The sequence below is a fragment of the Bufo bufo genome, chromosome 5 (genome assembly GCF_905171765.1).
Source record: "Bufo bufo chromosome 5, aBufBuf1.1, whole genome shotgun sequence".
Taxonomy (NCBI): Eukaryota; Metazoa; Chordata; class Amphibia; order Anura; family Bufonidae; genus Bufo; species Bufo bufo.
This window is the reverse complement of record NC_053393.1, coordinates 461,055,693-461,078,610: the sequence shown is the minus strand read 5'-3', so window position 1 is coordinate 461,078,610 and position 22,918 is coordinate 461,055,693. Positions and strand designations below refer to the sequence as shown.

The following is a 22,918-nucleotide window of genomic DNA, read 5'->3' as shown; positions in this document are numbered from 1 at the left end:
GGATGCCAGTCCGGTATCTCACGGACCGTGTTCCACGGATGTCTGCATGAGGCTTAATACAGATATTTTACCAAAGAAGTGACCTTGGATCTGAGTCTGAGGCATTGTATGTTGAGTCTAGTTTCAACTTATGAAGGGTCAGAAAAGACCATTGTATTTTTAAAATATTGTATCCTGAGGCCATTGTATCTTGAGGGATCACTGTATGTGATTTTGAGTGTATCCCATTAGTTCACAACCACTTGTACCCAATCTGCTACATTATCGCTATAGTGAGGTTGGACTACATCTATATACCACCCAGATTATCAGAACCTCTTGTAGCCTGTTTTTCGAAGTTGACTGTGGGTCATATACCCCAAGGTTTTAGTATATTTAATATCTAATAAAGATTTTTTTCATTCATCCTAGTGTCCTTATACTTGTTAGTTTAATTTATCTTTCATGTAATATCTGGAAATGGAATCTGCCATATTGGATATTTTCTGCAGAAGGTTGTTGTAAACTAAAATTGATGGTGGGAATAACTAATTGCAGCAGATCGAACCTGAAAAACGGGATGCTTTTTTCAGGCTCATTTATTAAGACTGAAAAGTTATGTGGAGCCGCAGGCCATACAACAAACTTGAATTTATACCTTACTGGCATACATTCAAGCCATTTCTTTGCCAGAAACTGGCTTAGAAAAGGATGAATGAGAGGGACTGCTGGCCTGCCCTCCTCCTCGCCCACGTCTCACCCCTTTTCTCAACCTGTCGGAACAGTGTCGCGAGTGGGGAAAAGTCAAAGATTTTGTCCCAAAATGCCAACTGATATGTTTTATACGGCATATATCAGTTACTAAATAAGCCCCTTGGTTAGTGTTGAGTGAATCGAAGTTAACGTGGTGGACTTTGATCCGAATTTCAGGAAAAATTTGATTTACTGCAAAGCCGAATTTCCTTGTGCTTCGTGATAATGAATACATTTTCCCTGAAATGGAGTTAAAAAAAAACTACTTACCTTAACCATTTGAGTACCAAGAGGCCGCTGCTGCCTCATGCGAGGTGTAATATGATGTTGGCCGACGTGATGATGTCATCATGGGGTGAGTTAGCATTTGTGCTAGAACTTCAAGCAAGATGGCCGCGGCAGCCTCTTCGTGCTCAAATGGATGAGGTAAGTACAATTTAATTTTTTTTGTTTTCGTTTTTTAATGAGAAACCACTAATTCCCTGTCATTGCCCCAGCTACTTTGTGAAGAAGTAATTCGTCACAAAGCGAATTTTTTTGTAAAGTTTGGCGAAGCAGTCAAATTGAATTTTAAGAACTTCGCTCATCTCTACCTTTGGTGTTAATAATGTCTGTACATTGTTAGAAAAGCAGCTAGGAGTATAGGGCAAAACAACAACAAGTACAGCACACTTTAAAATACATATACAGTCTGTATCTAATATCACAGTGTTAACCATTAAGTAAATGACAGAACAAATAGGGAAGTATAATGAGTTCCACTAGTTTTAAGGAACATGGAGATTAGATACCTACAGCAATAATGTTTGAAAAATCAGCTGCAAATAACGGAGGTATGCACCCGGTTACTGCAGCAGCTAGCATTCCAGTCACAATGAATATCCACTCTGGTTTGTTTAACTGTAGAATTCTTCGAAGAGGAGCAGCAGTACGCCTCTGACACTCCTGCAGGAAACAGTAGATGAAGACAGCAGTGAAAGGTGTGCTAAACAGCATGAATATTATTATTATTATTACTTCTACTAATACTATTGCTGGTAACAGTAATGATAATTTAGTATTCTAATTCTAACTATAATCATTTTTCTTATCATTAATAAGATAGGTTATGATCTGGAAAATTACACTATAGCAGGCAATATACTTTATTCCCACTAGATGCAAATTTACATATACAGTTGTTTTCAAAATTATTCAACCCCCACTGAAATTGAGTGTTTTGGCCAGTTTGACATTGATTTTGATCATTTCAGTCATCTTGTTTACAATTAAATCAAAGAGGCACTTGTAAGTCAGACAAATATAACATAACATTTATAATGAAATAACCACAAATGTCTTTTCTGTGCTCACATCATTATCAGTTTTATTCAACCCCCAAGTGACATTCAATCTTTGTACTTAGTACAACATCCTTTTCCAGTTATAACAGCTTTTAAACGTGAAGCATAGCTTGACACAAGTGTCTTGCAGCGATCTACGGGTATCTTCACCCATTCTTCATGGGCAAAAGCCTCTAGTTCAGTCACATTCTTAGGCTTGCGCGCTGCAACTGCTTTCTTTAAGTCCCACCAGAGGTTCTCAATCGGATTTAAGTCTGGTGACTGCGATGGCCACTTCAAAATGTTCCAGCCTTTAATCTGCAACCATGCTCTAGTGGACTTGGAGGTATGCTTGGGATCATTGTCCTGTTGAAAGGTCCAACGTCTCCCAAGCCTCAGGTTTGTGACGGACTGCATCACATTTTCATACACTATCTCCTGGTACTGAAGAGAATTCATGGTACCTTGCACACGCTGAAGCTTCCCTGTACCTGTAGAAGCAAAACAGCCCCAAAGCATGATTGACCCCCCACCATGCTTCACAGTAGGCAAGGTGTTCTTTTCTTCATAGGCCTTGTTCTTCCTCCTCCAAACATAGCGTTGATCCATGGGCCCAAACAGTTCTAATTTTGTTTCATCAGTCCACAGAACACTATCCCAAAACTTTTGTGGTTTGTCCACATGACTTTTGGCATACTGCAGTCGACTCTTCTTATTCTTTGGAGACAGCAAGGGGGTGCGCCTGGGAGTTCTGCCATGGAGGCCTTCATTACGCAGTGTGCGCCTTATTGTCTGAGCTGAAACTTCAGTACCCACATCTGACAAATCTTTTTTCAGTTCCTCAGCAGTCACACGGGGACTTTTCTCCACTTTGTGCTTCAGGTAGCGCACAGCAGTCGAAGTCAGCATCTTCTTTCTGCCACGACCAGGTAGCGTTTCAACAGTGCCCTTTGCCTTGAATTTGCGAATGATGCTTCCTATGGTGTCTCTTGGTATGTTTAACATCTTTGCAATCTTCTTATAGCCATTGCCCTTCCTGTGAAGAGAAATCAGCTCTTCTCTTGTCTTCCTGGACCATTCTCTTGACTTCACCATGTTTGTAAACACACCAGTAAATGTCTAGAAGGAGCTGAATATCACAGTCCTTTTAAATCTGCCTAATTGGTGCTTATTATGCTTGATTGCTGCTCCTTGACATCCACAGGTGTTTTCAATACCTGATCGAAAACACTTGAATGAACCTCTGTTCTTAAGAGTGGTAGTCTTTAAGGGGTTGAATAATTGTGTCAATGAAGAAATCACACAAAAAAACATTTAATACTGTATTACAAAAACAATTGATGTCATTTTAGTTGCATTTGGTTCTTTAAAAAGTCCTTGTAAAATTTCATTCTGAACACAATTACAAATGTACACTAAATTCCCTAAAACCCTTTACAGCATTGGGGGTTGAATAATTTGGAACACAACTGTAAAAGTTCTAACAGTAAAGAGATCACATTTCTCTAATGAAAGGCATCAGAAAGCCTCCCAAAAATGTATGTCTGTGTTTTAAGAGCCCTTTAGACTGCCTGATATTCAAACAAGTTATGGCTAATGAGCCTTTGATAATCTGCCTGTGTAACGCCCCAGAGTGGCATTACCACCTTTGCGCCTTGCTACTGCCTCCTATGGGCTAATACCACATGTCATCCTATGTAGTAATTTTCAGATCCTGCAAAATGTGTATTCATATTACTGATTTTGAAACTGTTCAAGTGTAATGTGCCTGGTTCACCAGCAGATGGCGGCATAATTGGCAGATCTATTTTACCTAGGATAGAACCATTCTTTCCATTCTAGCTCTCTCCAAGAGAGGGAAGAGTTTAGTTAGTGAGAGTCAGTCTAGATTTCCCCCTGCCAAGGGAGGGTGTGCAGCAGGTGCTCGTCCCTCCTGAGAGCACCTTCAACTCTGCTGGACACAGAGGCCAAAGCCTGAAGCCTCAGAAGCCAGGAGGAGAAAGTTCTCTGTATAAAGTTAGAGACAGACTACCAAGTCAGAAGTTGCAGCACCCAAAGAAGCTGAGTTCTACAGCCAGCCTGTTAAACAGCAGAGCCAAAGAGAGCAACTGATGTGTTTTTTTGCCTGCCAAAGTTAATGCCAAAGCCTGCTGGAAGCCAAGACAAAGCCTGTAAACTGTTTGGAGAAGAGTTTATGCAAAGAACAGCTGTTATCAACTTCATTATAAGGTCTGGACTCAATTTATTTCATCATACCCTTCACCAACCATCACTTTTCTGCAGTTTCGGAGGGTCACGCCTGGGGTTCCAGCGTATCCATGTAGGAGCACAGTGACAAGTGCAACACCATTAAGGGACATTAGGCCACCCTACACCACTCTAGCATTCATACCCTGGGTACCATCCATATCACTGAAAGGGGCCCAGTTCCCTTGTTGCGTCACTCCAACTGGTGTCACAACAAAAACTTTCTACTTTGAGAAGTCCCCAGGGGGTGCGCACCCCATAGATTTCACCTATGTATAGGTGGCACCTATTACCAGATGATCAAGCGAAATGCTCGTTCATCAGGTAATAGGATCATTCATGCTGACACCTAAGTCATCATTTGCTGGCAGCAGATCATGCAGTCTAAACAGCACTGCCAGCAAACAATGATTGTGTATGGGGATGAGTGCTGACATTAGCTATTCGCCCTCCCCATAATGTGGAGGAGATTGCTGCAGGTAAATGCAGCTTTCTCCTTCACTGGTGAGCAGGCAATTGTCAGGAAGGAATGCTTTGCTTGCTACATCGGGCCATGTAGACAGCCCTTTAGAAACAAAAATTGTACAGGAGGACATATTTCCTATACAGTAGCAGATTTCTTTTAAAAGACGCAACCATGTGGCAAGTCTAAACAGCTCATGATGGTTGCACCAAAGTTATTATTATTAATTGCACCATATTGTGGGCGCCAATAAATGCTAGTGTACATGACACAGTATGCCATGAGTCTTGTCAAATGTATCATGTAGAGTCTGTAATTTTGATATATTTGGCATTATTTACTAGTGATGTATTTGTTTCCAAGTAATACACTCTTTTAATAATATTCAGAGCTTTCTTTTAAGTATTGTCTTCTTAAATCCTACCTCATCTAGAATTCCAGTATTTGTGTTCCTGGGTTTCATTTCAATAAGCTCCTCTTTATTTTTCTTTCTAGTTGAACCTTTTCGTAATCGTCCATTTTTAATGGGCTCCAGCATGTTCTCAACATCTTGTAAAGTCGGCCATTTGTCTTCTTTGTCTTGTTTTTCACCCATGTCATACAGTCCAGAATTTTCATATTTATATGAATTGTCTGTACTTTGATTTTCTGTATCACTGTCTTTGCCTTGGTTCTAGAAAATGTGTCAATGCATTTGTTATTGGTTTCAGGGAGCTAGTAATACAATTTTATAGAAAGCAATTACAACATAAAAAAAACTGTGATTCACACTGCCAGTGACTATTACTATAGAAAGGCCTCTGGCAATTAATTATTTGAAGGATTGCCACATCTCATGACGTCATTAGGATACAAAAATTGATGACGGTCGGCACTCCTCTGGCAGAGTCGTGTAATAGGTAGCATTTATTATTGTATTTTAATACAAGATATATATTTTCTGCATTTGTTTAGTCACAGAGGAAATGAAACAAATGAAAAAAATAACAGGATTTGATATTCTCAGATTATGTGTAACCTGTGGGAGACTTATTTCACAGGGTAATTATTGTGATATATATATATATATATTTGTTGTTGTTGTATTTATTGTAATTTTTTCTTTCTCACGCCATTTGTATATTTCTCTTTTCTGTGAAACCCATTTTGTGATTGTGATAATATGAAGTAATTAGATTGCATGTTGAAAAGCATTGTAACTTTGTAGCAACAATGTGTGTAATTGTTGCACTTCATTTTTGTGTATCTCTGTTTTATATGGTGATGTGACCTCATCACGTTCGACGCCTACTGGGCGGTCTATTTAAATGTATTTCATGTAGCAATTCATTATGCTTGACAAAGGCTCACACCTGAGCCGAAACACGTGTCGCATCAGCACTGTTTCCTCCATGCTTCAATAAAGCCGGTCCTTTGTTTCATAATGTCATTAGGATAGGTGTGAGCCCCACCTCTGGGACCTGCTCCTATCTCCAGTACAGTGCCCCAAAGGGAATAGAAAGCAGTTGTGCAGGGAAAGTAACTCTTTATTCACTGCTATTGGAGTTTCAAAAATAGTCGAGCCCTGGGTCAGCTATTTTCAGCGGTCCCATAGTGGTGGAATGGAAAGGTGACCTAAATTGCTCTCCATTTACTGCTATGGGACTTGCGCTCTCACTTGGCTATTTGCGGAATTCCCATAGCAGTAAATGGAAAGAACGTCAGCTTGCGCAGTGTGCTTTCCTTCACTTTAAGGGCCCTGTTCTGGAGATAGGAGTGGGTCACGGAGGTGGGACCCGCACCTAGCTAATATCTGTAGCATATGCCCTAAATTTTGGGATGGGAATGTCCCTTTAAGGCTAGTTTCACACTAGCGGCAGGGGACTCCGCCAGGCTGTTCCGGCGGGTGAACAGCCTGTTGGATCCATCATGCCAGTAGTTAACATGTGCCCCCGGACTGCCGATCCATCCCCATTGACTATAATGAGGGCGGGGGCGGAGTTGCGGCGGCAGCACGGCCGGAGTCCCCTGCCGCTAGAGTAAAAGTACCCTAAAATGCTAATTCATACTTTGATATTTAGACTAGAACTGTTAATGACATTGCCATCCTATCCATATTCAGCTATTAAGCATTGTGCAGTGGGGGAAGTATAGCAAAAGTAGTGTGGCACTGCCAGAAAAAAACTTTTGAAGTTAAATACTTTTGTGTTTAAAGGGACAAAAATATTATAGGAGTGCTACTTGGCTAGCCAGAAATATTAAGTGAGGGATTTGAATTAAATTTTTTCATTTTTTTAAATATATTTTGAAAACAATTTTTTACTTTTTTGTTGCCCTGTTTATGGGACATTTTCTGTAGATGCAATACAATGAAAAATACGTTACCTGAAGCATGACAAGGGAATGGTAGACCCCTTCTTTTTCCATTAGCTCACTGTGTGTTCCTTGTTCCACTACAACCCCACCGTGGAAAACAGCAATGGTATCAGCTGTCCTGATAGTAGACAATCGATGCGCTATCACAATGGTGGTCCGACCAGCTCTAGCCTTAAAGTAACAAAATATTTACAAAATCTAAGTAAAAACACTGTATAATGTACAATATTACACATTTCAAAGTGAGTTAAATATGTCACCTTATCCAGGGCAGCTTGCACTATAGATTCACTCTGGGTGTCCAGTGCTGATGTGGCCTCATCTAGGAGCAATATTTTTGGATCTCGTACAAGAGCTCGTGCAATTGCTACTCTCTGTTTCTGACCTCCGCTCAGCTGAGCTCCCCTCTCACCTACCATTGTGTTGAATTGCTGCAAAAAGCAGGAATACCATAAAAGTTTACATTGTGTTTGCCATTTTGTTAACCTTTCTAAAAGGCAGAAATGATGCAACAGATGCAGATGAAATCCGAATAAAACTGCAGGTGTATGTGTCACCAACATGCATTAGTTGAAGCTTATCTGGCTAGAAAGTCCATTTTCAAATACCCTTTTAAAGAAGTGCAGCTTCAACACAGTATTTGCTCTGCAAGTCAGTGTATTGCCCAGAAAACCCATTTCAATGGCAATAGTGTAATGCTTAAAGGGAACCTGTCATCAACTTTGTGGTGCCCATACTAAGGTCAGCATTTGGTAGAGACAGGTGAGTTGATTTCAGCGGTCTGTCATTTAAAAGTTTAAATTAAGTGGTTGCCGAGAACCAACATCACAATCATTGCAGACTGGGCCTGGAAAAGAGTCACAGCCACCTGAGAAGAGTCATGGTTATTCATGAATTCCTGCTCTCCCTGCCCACCTGATGATGATTGGCAGTCTTCTACCTAGTTTTCTCCCCTTTTTCTCTAGGTGAAAACTGCCAATGAGCGGGAAGTGCAAGAGATTATGAATAACCATAATGCATCTCAAGTAGATTTGACCCTTTTTAAGGCATGTGCTACAATGATTATGATGCTGGTTCTCGGCAACCACTTACTTTTAGCTCATTAGTAACACACTGCTGAAATTAGCATTTCTGTCAATATTTTATGCTGCCCTCAGTGAGATCAGCATAAAGTTGATGACAGGTTCCCTTTAAAGGCTATGTAGAGGCTATTTTTTTAGGATTACATTTGATTCATTTTGAGATAAAAATCTTTTAAATTGGCCTTTATTAAAAATAGTCAACCGCTCTGTCACAAAGAATTAACTGTCTAGCTGTGTGAATACTACTTTCACTTTCATCTAATAACCCTTGTCTCTAAATTACTAAAAGGTCATAAACATTTAAGCCACATTGTTATCAGTAAAATAAGAATTAAACTACACTGCTCAAAAAAATAAAGGGAACACAAAAATAACACATCCTAGATCTGAGTTAATTAAATATTATTCTGAAATACTTTGTTCTTTACATAGTTGAATGTGCTGACAACAAAATCACACAAAAATAAAAAAATGGAAATCAAATTTTTTAACCCATGGAGGTCTGGATTTGGAGTCACCCTCAAAATTAAAGTGGAAAAACACACTACAGGCTGATCCAACTTTGATGTAATGTCCTTCAAACAAGTCAAAATGAGGCTCAGTAGTGTGTGTGGCCTCCACGTGCCTGTATGACCTCCCTACAATGCCTGTGCATGCTCCTGATGAGGTGGTGGACGGTCTCCTGAGGGATCTCTTCCCAGACCTGGACTAAAGCATCTGCCAGCTCCTGGACAGTCTGTGGTGCAACGTGACGTTGGTGGATAGAGCGAGACATGATGTCCCAGATGTGCTCAATTGGATTCAGGTCTGGGGAACGGGCGGGCCAGTCCATAGCATCAATGCCTTCGTCTTGCAGGAACTGCTGACACACTCCAGCCACATGAGGTCTAGCATTGTCTTGCATTAGGAGGAACCCAGGGCCAACCGCACCAGCATATGGTCTCACAAGGAGTCTGAGGATCTCATCTCGGTACCTAATGGCAGTCAGGCTACCTCTGGCGAGCACATGGAGGGCTGTGCGGCCCTCCAAAGAAATGCCACTCCACACCATTACTGACCCAATGCCAAACCAGTCATGCTGGAGGATGTTGCAGGCAGCAGAAAGTTCTCCACGGCGTCTCAAGACTCTGTCACGTCTGTCACATGTGCTCAGTGTGAACCTGCTTTCATCTGTGAAGAGCACAGGGCGCCAGTGGTGAATTTGCCAATATTGGTGTTCTCTGGAAAATGCCAAACGTCCTGCACGGTGTTGGGCTGTAAGCACAACCCCCACCTGTGGATGTCGGGCCCTCATATCACCCTCATGGAGTCTGTTTCTGACCGTTTGAGCAGACACATGCACATTTGTGGCCTGTTGGACAAAGGCGGAGGTAGCGGTCCTGCTGCTGGGTTGTTGCCCTCCTACGGCCTCCTCCACGTCTCCTGATGTACTGGCCTGTCTCCTGGTAGCGCCTCTATGCTCTGGACACTACGTTCACAGACACAGCAAACCTTCTTGCCACAGCTCGCATTGATGTGCCATCCTGGATAAGCTGCACTACCTGAGCGACTTGTGTGGGTTGTAGACTCCGTCTCATGCTACCACTAGAGTGAAAGCACCGCCAGCATTCAAAAGTGACCAAAACATCAGCCAGGAAGCATAGGAACTGAGAAGTGATCTGTGGTCACCACCTGCAGATCCACTCCTTTATTGGGGGTGTCTTGCTAATTGCCTATAATTTCCACCTGTTTTCTATCCCATTTGCACAACAGCATGTGAAATTGATTGTCACTCAGTGTTGCTTCCTAAGTGGACAGTTTGATTTCACAGAAGTGTGATTGACTTGGAGTTACATTGTGTTGTTTAAGTGTTCCCTTTATTTTTTTGAGCAGTTTAGTAGTGGATGCAGTCAAATAAAAAATAAAAATGTCAGTGCAGCTGAGGATGTAAGGATAAAATATATGCATATTTATTGCAATTGTATAAAAAGGCAAGACATTTGGATGTGGTCATCACATCTTCATTAGGCCACACGTGTATATGTCGTATATGGTCTGATGAAGATGTGAAGCTCACATCAAAACACATTGCCTTTTTGTGTAATAGCTACAAATATCCATTTATTTTATCCTTACATAAGTTTTTTATTTTTTTTATTTCACTACATCTGATTCAGCAGGGATTGTTTCGTTCTCGGTCTATGCTGTGCTGCAGCCATGTTCTACTACTGAATGCTATGTCAGCGTTGTGCCGGCCTTGCACAACATTATATGGTGAACGGTATTCCTATAACACCCCCCCCCCTCCTCCGTTTTGGCATATTCACGTTATATGCTATGTCAGCGCTGTGTTTATCCTGTAGATATATAACAATCAATCTAATGGGTCCTGGAGAGCTTAAAGGGAATCTGTCATGTTATTTTCACCTGTACGAACACAGAAGATTTAAGCATATTCATTCATACCTTTGTGTACTTTGTGTCTTTATTCCATGTCCAGAAAAGTGTTTTTATTCTCTTGGAAAACAGCTTCCAAGTGCACGATTTGGCAGGGTTTGCTGATCCAAGTGCCCAAAGCAAACCAGACATAGGAAGAGGGGAGAGCTGCTTTAATTGCCATTGATGGCAGCTAGAAATATGGGTCCAAGCATTCCAAGCTTTCAGACAATACCAGAATCACAGCATTATATCCATTACATCAAAAGATATAGCTGTTAGAAATCCAAATGGCAGAGAATGCAGTTTAATGTGAAAGTAAAAACATATTTCATTGATTTCACTTCTGACTCAGATATATCTCCCAATGTAATGGATATAATGCTGGGTATTTTATTATTGTCTGAATGCTTTCAAACCAGACCAGGCCCATATCTCTAATTGCTACCAATGCTAAGATATGAGTAGCTAAAGCAACCCATCCCCCTCTTCTTAAGACTGTTTGGCTTTGGGCACTTGGAACAGCAAACTCCGCACTGCTGGGCACTTGGGAGCTGTTTTCCATGAGAATAAAAAATCTTTTTCTGGACGTGGAATAAAGACACAAAGTACACCCAGGTATGTTTGAAATGTGTTTGTAATCTTCTATTGTGCAATCTTGTTAGTTGCATCAAAATGATGCAACAGATTCCCTTTAACATTTTAAAACAGCTATTGAAGGAGTGAGTAAAAGTCTGGAATTCTTATTAATTTCTGATTATTTTAATTATCTTACATTTGTGTTAAATTAACAAAAATGGGCTTAAAATTTAATTTCTCTATCTACCATACTTGTATTTGGCTCATTACCTTCTGAAATATGAAAAGTGTGGTTGCCCACTTTGTACAATCCTTTTTTGTTTGGAGGGCATTATTACTATAAACTTTTTAAAGAGTCTCCTGCTTCTTTGTCCTCAAATGATTAGTTGTAATAATTTGCGGAAACATGGCACCAAATATTCAGTTCCAATGCAAGGGACATTATAGACCTTCGGTGGCATATTTTTTTATTATTATTGCATTGTACTTATTTTGAGCTAAAAATCTGTTTTTCAACTGGTGTTTATTAAACATTTTGAGCCCTTTTCTCTGTACAGTTTTGAGAATCTCTAGTAGCATGCTGTCTGTTTTCACTCTGTTCTGTCAGGCAGCCCAGCTGACGGCTACTTAACTCTGACCTCCTAAACACTTATTATACACTGCTCAAAAAAATAAAGGGATCACTTAAACAACACAATGTAACTCCAAGTCAATCACACTTCTGTGAAATCAAACTGTCCACTTAGGAAGCAACACTGAGTGACAATCAATTTCACATGCTGTTGTGCAAATGGGATAGAAAACAGGTGGAAATTATAGGCAATTAGCAAGACACCCCCAATAAAGGAGTGGTTCTGCAGGTGGTGACCACAGATCACTTCTCAGTTCCTATGCTTCCTGGCTGATGTTTTGGTCACTTTTAAATGCTGGCGGTGCTTTCACTCTAGTGGTAGCATGAGACGGAGTCTACAACCCACACAAGTCGCTCAGGTAGTGCAGCTTATCCAGGATGGCACATCAATGCGAGCTGTGGCAAGAAGGTTTGCTGTGTCTGTGAACGTAGTGTTCAGAGCATGGAGGCGCTACCAGGAGACAGGCCAGTACATCAGGAGACGTGGAGGAGGCCGTAGGAGGGCAACAACCAAGCAGCAGGACCGCTACCTCCGCCTTTGTCCAACAGGCCACAAATGTGCATGTGTCTGCTCAAACGGTCAGAAACAGACTCCATGAGGGTGATATGAGGGCCCGACGTCCACAGGTGGGGGTTGTGCTTACAGCCCAACACCGTGCAGGACGTTTGGCATTTTCCAGAGAACACCAATATTGGCAAATTCACCACTGGCGCCCTGTGCTCTTCACAGATGAAAGCAGGTTCACACTGAGCACATGTGATAGACATGACAGAGTCTTGAGACGCCGTGGAGAACGTTCTGCTGCCTGCAACATTCTCCAGCATGACCGGTTTGGCATTGGGTCAGTAATGGTGTGGGGTGGCATTTCTTTGGAGGGCCGCACAGCCCTCAATGTGCTCGCCAGAGGTAGCCTGACTGCCATTAGGTACCGAGATGAGATCCTCAGACTCCTTGTGAGACCATATGCTGGTGCGGTTGGCCCTGGATTCCTCCTAATGCAAGACAATGCTAGACCTCATGTGGCTGGAGTGTGTCAGCAGTTCCTGCAAGACGAAGGCATTGATGCTATGGACTGGCCCGCCCGTTCCCCAGACCTGAATCCAATTAAGCACATCTGGGACATCATGTCTCGCTCTATCCACCAACGTCACGTTGCACCACAGACTGTCCAGGAGTTGGCAGATGCTTTAGTCCAGGTCTGGGAGGAGCCTCATTTTGACTTGTTTTAACCACCTCAGCCCCCAGTGCTTAAACACCCTGAAAGACCAGGCCACTTTTTACACTTCTGACCTACACTACTTTCACCGTTTATTGCTCGGTCATGCAACTTACCACCCAAATGAATTTTACCTCCTTTTCTTCTCACTAATAGAGCTTTCATTTGGTGGTATTTCATTGCTGCTGACATTTTTACTTTTTTTGTTATTAATCGAAATTTAACGATTTTTTTGCAAAAAAATGACATTTTTCACTTTCAGTTGTAAAATTTTGCAAAAAAAACGACATCCATATATAAATTTTGCTCTAAATTTATTGTTCTACATGTCTTTGATAAAAAAAAAAAGGTTTGGGTAAAAAATAATGGTTTGGGTAAAAGTTATAGCGTTTACAAACTATGGTACAAAAATGTGAATTTCCGCTTTTTGAAGCAGCTCTGACTTTCTGAGCACCTGTCATGTTTCCTGAGGTTCTACAATGCCCAGACAGTACAAACACCCCACAAATGACCCCATTTCGGAAAGTACACACCCTAACGTATTCGCTGATGGGCATAGTGAGTTCATAGAACTTTTTATTTTTTGTCACAAGTTAGCGGAAAATGATGATTTTTTTTTTTTTTTTTCTTACAAAGTCTCATATTCCACTAACTTGTGACAAAAAATAAAAACTTCTATGAAGTCACTATGCCCATCACGAAATACCTTGGGGTCTCTTCTTTCCAAAATGGGGTCACTTGTGGGGTGGTTATACTGCCCTGGCATTCTAGGGGCCCAAATGTGTGGTAAGGAGTTTGAAATCAAATTCTGTAAAAAATGACCTGTGAAATCCGAAAGGTGCTCTTTGGAATATGGGCCCCTTTGCCCACCTAGGCTGCAAAAAAGTGTCACACATCTGGTATCTCAGTACTCAGAAGAAGGTGGGGAATGTGTTTTCGGGTGTCATTTTATATATACCCATGCTGGGTGAGAGAAATATCTTGGTCAAATGCCAACTTTGTATAGAAAAATGGGAAAAGTTGTCTTTTGCCAAGATATTTCTCTCACCCAGCATGGGTATATGTAAAATGACACCCCAAAACACATTCCCCAACTTCTCCTGAGTACGGAGATACCAGATGTGTGACACTTTTTTGCAGCCTAGGTGGGCAAAGGGGCCCATATTCCAAAGAGCACCTTTTGGATTTCACAGGTCATTTTTTACAGAATTTGATTTCAAACTCCTTACCACACATTTGGGCCACTAGAATGCCAGGGCAGTATAACTACCCCACAAGTGACCCCATTTTGGAAAGAAGAGACCCCAAGGTATTCGCTGATGGGCATAGTGAGTTCATGGAAGTTTTTATTTTTTGTCACAAGTTAGTGGAATATGAGACTTTGTATGAAAAAAAAAAAAAAAAAAAAATCAGCATTTTCCACTAACTTGTGACAAAAAATAAAAAATTCTAGGAACTCGCCATGCCCCTCACGGAATACCTTGGGGTGTCTTCTTTCCAAAATGGGGTCACTTGTGGGGTAGTTATACTGCCCTGGCATTTTCCAGGGGCCCTAATGTGTGGTAAGTAGGTAAATGACCTGTGAAATCCTAAAGGTGCTCTTTGGAATATGGGCCCCTTTGCCCACCTAGGCTGCAAAAAAGTGTCACACATGTGGTATCGCCGTATTCAGGAGAAGTTGGGGAATGTGTTTTGGGGTGTCATTTTACATATACCCTTGCTGGGTGAGAGAAATATCTTGACAAAAGACCACTTTTCCCATTTTTTTAAACAAAGTTGGCATTTGACCAAGATATTTCTCTCACCCAGCATAGGTATATGTAAAATGACACCCCAAAACACATTCCCCAACTTCTCCTGAGTACGGCGATACCAGATGTGTGACACTTTTTTGCAGCCTAGATGCGCAAAGGTGCCCAAATTCCTTTTAGGAGGGCATTTTTAGACATTTGGATACCAGACTTCTTCTCACGCTTTGGGGCCCCTAGAATGCCAGGGCAGTATAAATACCCCACATGTGACCCCATTTTGGAAAGAAGACACCCCAAGGTATTCAATGAGGGGCATGGCGAGTTCATAGAAATTTCTTTTTTTTGGCACAAGTTAGCGGAAATTGATATTTTTAATTTTTTTCTCACAAAGTCTCCCGTTCCGCTAACTTGGGACAAAAATTTCAATCTTTCATGGACTCAATATGCCCCTCACGGAATACCTGGGGGTGTCTTCTTTCCGAAATGGGGTCACATGTGGGGTATTTATACTGCCCTGGCATTCTAGGGGCCCTAAAGCGTGAGAAGAAGTCTGGAATATAAATGTCTAAAAATTTTTACGCATTTGGATTCCGTGAGGGGTATGGGGAGTTCATATGAGATTTTATTTTTTGACACAAGTTAGGGGAATATGAGACTTTGTAAGAAAAAAAAAATAATAATTCCGCTAACTTGGGCCAAAAAAATGTCTGGAGCCTTACAGAGGGGTGATCAATGACAGGGGGGGTGATCAATGACAGGGGGGTGATCAGAGAGTCTATATGGGGTGATCACCACAGTCATTGATCACGCCCGTGTAAGGCTTCATTCAGACGTCCGGATGCGTTTTGCGGATCCGATCCATCTATCAGTGCATCCGTAAAAATCATGCGGACGTCTGAATGGAGCTTTACAGGGGGGTAATCTATGACAGGGGGGTGATCAGGGAGTCTATATGGGGTGATCACCACAGTCATTGATCACGCCCCTGTAAGGCTTCATTCAGACGTCCGGATGCGTTTTGCGGATCCGATCCATCTATCAGTGCATCCGTAAAAATCATGCAGACATCTGAATGGAGCTTTACAGGGGGGTGATCAATGACAGGGGTGTAATCAATGACAGGGGGGTGATCAGGGAGTCTATATGGGGTGATAACCACAGTCATTGATCACGCCCCTGTAAGGCTTCATTCAGACGTCCGTATGCGTTTTGCGGATCCGATCCATCTATCAGTGGATCCGTAAAAATCATGCGGACGTCTGAATGGAGCTTTACAGGGGGGTAATCAATGACAGGGGGGGTAATCAATGACAGGGGGGTGATCAGGGAGTCTATATGGGGTGATCACCACAGTCATTGATCACGCCCCTGTAAGGCTTCATTCAGACGTCCGGATGCGTTTTGCGAATCCGATCCATCTATCAGTGCATCCGTAAAAATCATGCAGACATCTGAATGGAGCTTTACAGGGGGTTGATCAATGACAGGGGTGTAATCAATGACAGGGGGGTGATCAGGGAGTCTATATGGGGTGATAACCACAGTCATTGATCATGCCCCTGTAAGGCTTCATTCAGACGTCCGGATGCGTTTTGCGGATCCGATCCATCTATCAGTGCATCCGTAAAAATCATGCGGACATCTGAATGGAGCTTTACAGGGGGGTGATCAGGGAGTCTATATGGGGTGATCACCACAGTCATTGATCATGCCCCTGTAAGGCTTCATTCAGACGTCCGTATGCGTTTTGCGGATCCGATCCATCTATCAGTGGATCCGTAAAAATCATGCGGACGTCTGAATGGAGCTTTACAGGGGGGTAATCAATGACAGGGGGGGTAATCAATGACAGGGGGGTGATCAGGGAGTCTATATGGGGTGATCACCACAGTCATTGATCACGCCCCTGTAAGGCTTCATTCAGACGTCCGGATGCGTTTTGCGGATCCGATCCATCTATCAGTGGATCCGTAAAAATCATGCGGACGTCTGAATGGAGCTTTACAGGGGGTTGATCAATGACAGGGGGGTAATCAATGACAGGGGGGTGATCAGGGAGTCTATATGGGGTGATCACCACAGTCATTGATCACGCCCCTGTAAGGCTTCATTCAGACGTCCGGATGCGTTTTGCGGATCCGATCCATCTATCAGTGGATCCGTAAAAATCATGCGGACGTCTGAATGGAGCTTTACAGGGGGGTGATCAATGACAGGGGGGTGATCAATGACAGGGGGGAAATCAATGACAGGGGGGTGATCAGGGAGTCTATATGGGGTGATCAGGGGCTAATAAGGGGTTAATAAGTGACGGGGGGGGGGGTGTAGTGTAGTGTAGTGGTGCTTGGTGCTACTTTACTGAGCTACCTGTGTCCTCTGGTGGTCGATCCAAACAAAGGGGACCACCAGAGGACCAGGTAGCAGGTATATTAGACGCTGTTATCAAAACAGCGTCTAATATACCTGTTAGGGGTTAAAAAAAACACATCTCCAGCCTGCCAGCGAACGATCGCCGCTGGCAGGCTGGAGATCAACTCTCTTACCTTCCGTTCCTGTGAGCGCGCGCGCCTGTGTGCGCGCTTTCACAGGAAATCTCGCGTCTCGCGAGATGACGCGTATATGCGTCCAGGCGGAATGAATCAACCACCTCCAGGACGCGTCTGTGCGTACAGCGGTCCGGAGGTGGTTAAGGACATTACATCAAAGTTGGATCAGCCTGTATTGTGTTTTTCCACTTTAATTTTGAGTGTGTCTCCAAATCCAGACCTCCATTGGTTGAAAAATTTGATTTCCCTTTTTTAATTTTTGTGTGATTTTGTTGTCAGCATATTCAACTATGTAAAGAACAAAGTATTTCAGAAGAATATTTAATTAACTCAGATCTAGGATGTGTTATTTTTGTGTTCCCTTTATTTTTTTGAGCAGTGTAGATTGATTAACCTAAGATCCAACAATCCAGTTATTTCGGCAGGATATGAGGAGGCTAACTCTAATGATAGATCCTATTAATGTCTTCAATGCATCAGTACAAAAAACTCTTAAAGAAGTTTTTATTTTACACTGCACTGCCATTTGTTATTCCCTAATCCAGATACATCCATACATTTTGAAGCTTTTGATCATAGGAATCTGTTCATGAGACCTTAAGTCTGACCACCAGCCCAGAACTTGCTCTAATGTGTAAACAGGAACTCGGCCTCTCCCCTGTGGCTGACTTCCTATGAACTACAGGACGACATCATCATCAATCAAATCCCTCCGGTCGCCTCTCAGACCCTTCCCCTCTCCATCCTCCATATTCCTCTGTATATCCTTGTATTCTGTTAAAGATATAATGTCTCCCCTATCTAAAGGACTGTAAGTGTAGATATACAGCAGGTGAGTGTATACAGTGAGTAGCTGCAATTATATGAACCTTAAGACATAGACTGTGTATGCTATGTGTGTGTGTTGACTCTGCAATGTACTTCTATGGGGTGTAGCTTCACATTGGTCTCCCAGCCTCCTGCATATAATTCCTGACAGCGGATAGAGAAATGACAGGTAAGAGAGGGAAGACGGGCTGAAGCTGTATCACATAGGAAAACAGGGAGACCCTGCTGCGTGAGGGGTCTGTGTTACTGATATGTTATGGCTTCCCTCAAAGCATTGCAGTGTGATGAGACTCTGTTTCTCTGTCTCTGCAAAAGCCAGGCATGATGGGAAATTTACGATTCATCAGTAAAACCATATGAGGGGAAGAAGGAAGCAAGATGGCAGACAACTCATAAATTAAACATGAAATAAAACAGATATACACAATGCATACACACAATACTCTTAGTCTGTAATAAGCCTATATAGCCAAAGGAAAAAAAAATCAGGGAGTGTTTTTTTTAAATACTCATCTATTTCTGAAGCTTTACATTTCATGAAGGTGTGTTTAATACTTCATTAGGTTTTTTACTTTTTAATTACTTAATTCATCATATAATATTACTATTAGGCAAGTCATAAAAGTATGAACGGATGGTCTGGTCTCAGATAACCCAACTGGTAAGAGAAAGAGAATGGCTAAGACACCTTTTATGACCTGGAAAATGAGCAGGCCCAAGCCACACTGCATAGGAATTAAATGGCGTAGAAATTACTCAAATTTTGACATTCCCAACAGTTGTTCTTATAATCTGCTCTCATCAAAGTGAAGAGCAGTGAAGCATTCTTTGCAGATTTAATTTATTAAATATGATTTTTTCATAATCTGGAAACAAAACACCATTTAGAACTTATAGTGAACAAAAACTGCACAAACAAGGTATTAATAACACTCATAATTACTTCTGGGAGTTTAGATATGAAGTCGTAGGCATTGGCTTCTCTGGCTGCTTGCTCAATCTCTGTATCAGTTACTCCATCTCTACCGAAGCAAATGTTTTCTTTTATGGTTGTTGCGAACAAGACAGGTTCCTGACCTACCAGACCAATATTATCTCTTAGCCATTTGACATTGAGGGAGCGTATTTCATGTCCATCCAGCGTAATCTAAAAATTGAGAATAAAATGGGAGTATCAAAATTAATATTTCTCCAACTGCATATATAATATATACATATACAGTACAGACCAAAAGTTTGGACACACCTTCTTTTTTATTTTCATGACTATGAAAATTGTAGATTCACACTGAAGGCATCAAAACTATGAATTAACACATGTGGAATTATATACATAACAAACAAGTGTGAAACAAATGAAAATATGTCATATTCTAGGTTCTTCAAAGTAGCCACCTTTTGCTTTGATTACTGCTTTGCACACTCTTGGCATTCTCTTGATGAGCTTCAAGAGGTAGTCCCCTGAAATGGTTTTCACTTCACAGGTGTGCCATGTCAGGTTTAATAAGTGGGATTTCTTGCCTTATAAATGGGGTTGGGATCATCAGTTGCGTTGAGGAGAAGTCAGGTGGATACACAGCTGATAGTCCTACTGAATAGACTGTTAGCTGCTTTTTTCTTGCCATAATACAAATTCTAAGTAAAGAAAAATGAGTGGCCATCATTACTTTAAGAAATGAAGGTCAGTCAGTCAGCCGAAAAATTGGGAAAACTTTGAAAGTAAGGGCTATTTGACCATGAAGGAGAGTGATGGGGTGCTGCGCCAGATGACCTGGCCTCCACAGTCACTGGACCTGAACCCAATCGAGATGGTTTGGGGTGAGCTGGACCGCAGAGTGAAGGCAAAAGGGCCAACAAGTGCTAAGCATCTCTGGGAACTCTTTCAAGACTGTTGGAAGACCATTTCAAGTGACTACCTCTTGAAGCTCATCAAGAGAATACCAAGAGTGTGCAAAGCAGTAATCAAAGCAAAAAGTGGCTACTTTGAAGAACCTAGAATATGACATATTTTCAGTTGTTTCGCACTTGTTTGTTATGTATATAATTCCACATGTGTTAATTCATAGTTTTGATGCCTTCATAGTCATGAAAATAAAGAAAACTCTTTGAATGAGACGGTGTGTCCAAACTTTTGGTCTGTACTGTATATACTGACAAGCAAACAGGTAACAATGTTTTGAACTTTTGACTTTCAGGCTCCATATCTCACCATCCACTACAGCTTCTAACGTGAGAATAGCATCATTTTATAGACAATCATTTTGGCTATCTCACACATAAATTGGACTTCCAACACTTTAGCATATGATTAGTTATGCAGATTATTGTCATGTGACTGCATTGTTACTGTTTTGCTCCTAAAATTCAAAATTAAATATTTTATTATTTTGTTAGTATTTTGTAAATGCACCTTGGGCTTTCAACACTGCCTGAATCCTTCTGGGCATGCTCTCGATCAGATTCAAGCATATCTCGACCAAAATCTGTTCCCAGGTCTCTTCTACGCATTTCCAATGTTGGTGCATACTGGTCGACTCACTTGGGTATGAATACAGCTTTTTCTTCAACTCTGCTCACAAGTGTTCGATTGGGTTGAGGTCTGGGGACTGTGGGGGCCAATCCAGCACTTCCACTTCATTGTCAAAGTATGCTTCTGGTCGTTGTCCTACTGGAACACTATTTCGTCCTATTCATACCCATAGTACTCAAGTGTACGAAGTAAATTGTCTTGTAGGATACTTGCATATAGCTCAACATTGAGACCACTATAGATCCTGGTCAAGTATCCAACGCCTTTGGCTGTGAAACCACCCCATATCATCAGCCTTCCTCCACCGTACTTGACGGTTCCTTCAATTTCTCTATCTGCATAACTAATCATATGTTAAATAGATGCAAGTCCAATTTATGTATGAGATAGCCAAGATGATTGTCTATAAAATGATGACAGTCTGACGTTCGAAGTTGTACTGGATGGTTAGATATGGAGCTTGAAAGTTCAAAACATTGTTACTCTTTTGTTTTGTGTATATATATATATATATATATATATATATATATATATATACATACCCAGTTTCAAGAAAAAGTATGTGAACCCTTTGGAATGATATGGATTTCTGCACAATTTGGTCATAAAATGTGATCTGATCTTCATCTAAGTCACAACAATAGACAATTACAGTCTGCTTCAACTAATAACGCACAAAGAATTAAATGTTACCATGTTTTTATTGAACACACCATGTAAACATTCACAGTGCAGGTGGAAAAAGTATGTGAACCCTTGGATTTAATAACTGGTTGAACCTCCTTTGGCAGCAATAATTTCAACCAAATGTTTCCTGTAGTTGCAGATCAGACGTGCACAACGGTCAGGAGTAATTCTTGACCATTCCTCTTTACAGAACTGTTTCAGTTCAGCAATATTCTTGGGATGTCTGGTGTAAATCGCTTTCTTGAGGTCATGCCACAGCATCTCAATCGGGTTGAGGTCAGGACTCTGACTAGGCCACTCCAGAAGGCATATATTCTTTTGTTTAAGCCATTCTGTTGTTGATTTACTTCTATGTTTTGGGTCGTTGTCCTGTTGTAACACCCATCTTCTGTTGAGCTTCAGCTGGTGGACAGATGGCCTTAAGTTCTCCTGCAAAATGTCTTGATAAACTTGGGAATCCGTCCAGGCCCTGATGCAGCAAAGCAGCCCCAAATCATGATGCCCCCAGCACCATACTTCACAGTTGGGAGGAGGTTTTGATGTTGGTGAGCTGTGCCTCTTTTTCTCAACACATAGTGTTGTGTGTTTCTTCCAAACAACTCAACTTTGGTTTCATCTGTCCACAGAATATTTTGCCAGTACTGCTGTGGAACATCCAGGTGCTCTTGTGCAAACTGTAAACATGCAGCAATGTTTTTTTTGGACAGCAGTGACTTCCTCTGTGGTATCCTCCCATGAAATCCATTCTTGTTTATTGTTTTACGTATCGTAGATTCGCTAACAGGGATGTTAGCATATGCCAGAGACTTTTGTAAGTCTTTAGCTGACACTCTAGGATTCTTCTTCACCTCATTGAGCAGTCTGCGCTGTGCTCTTGCAGTCATCTTTACAGGATGGCCACTCCTAGGGAGAGTAGCAGCAGTGCTGAACTTTCTCCATTTATAGACAATTTGTCTTACCGTGGACTGATGAACAGCAAGGCTTTTGGAGATACTTTTATAACCCTTTCCAGCTTTATGCAAGTCAACAATTCTTAATCGTAGGTCTTCTGAGAGCTCTTTTGTGCGAGGCATCATTCACATCAGGCAATGCTTCTTGTGAAAAGCAAACCCAGAACTGGTGTGTGTTTTTTATAGGGCAGGTCAGCTCTAAGCAACACCTCCAATCTCATCTCATTGATTGGACTCCAGTTGGCTGACACCTCACTCCAATTAGCTCTTGGAGAGGTTATTAGTCTAGGAATTTGCATACTTTTTCCACCTACACTGTGAATGTTTACATGGTGTGTTCAATAAAAACATGGTGACATTTAATTCTTTATGTGTTATTAGTTGAAGCAGACTGTGATTGTCTATTGTTGTGACTTAGATGAAGATCAGATCACATTTTATGACCAATTTGTGCAGAAATCCATATCATTCCAAAGGGTTCACATACCTTTTCTTGCAACTGTATATATATACAGTACAGACCAAAAGTTTGGACACACCTCATTCAAAGAGTTTTCTATATTTTCATGACTATGAAAATTGT

At 41.5% G+C, this 22,918-nt stretch overlaps 1 protein-coding gene across 1 annotated transcript in view; it reads right to left on the bottom strand.

Annotated features, from left to right (window-relative positions):
- LOC121002307 (ATP-dependent translocase ABCB1-like) overlaps positions 1–22,918 on the bottom strand; it is a 308,011-nt gene that overhangs the window by 121,497 nt on the left and 163,596 nt on the right. The window contains exons 14-18 of the mRNA XM_040433708.1: positions 19,112–19,315; positions 7,380–7,550; positions 7,129–7,290; positions 5,189–5,437; positions 1,528–1,677 (exon numbers count right to left, since the gene is read on the bottom strand). Coding sequence (XP_040289642.1) covers positions 1,528–1,677; positions 5,189–5,437; positions 7,129–7,290; positions 7,380–7,550; positions 19,112–19,315 — 936 coding nt within the window. The remainder of the gene's footprint in view (positions 1–1,527; positions 1,678–5,188; positions 5,438–7,128; positions 7,291–7,379; positions 7,551–19,111; positions 19,316–22,918) is intronic.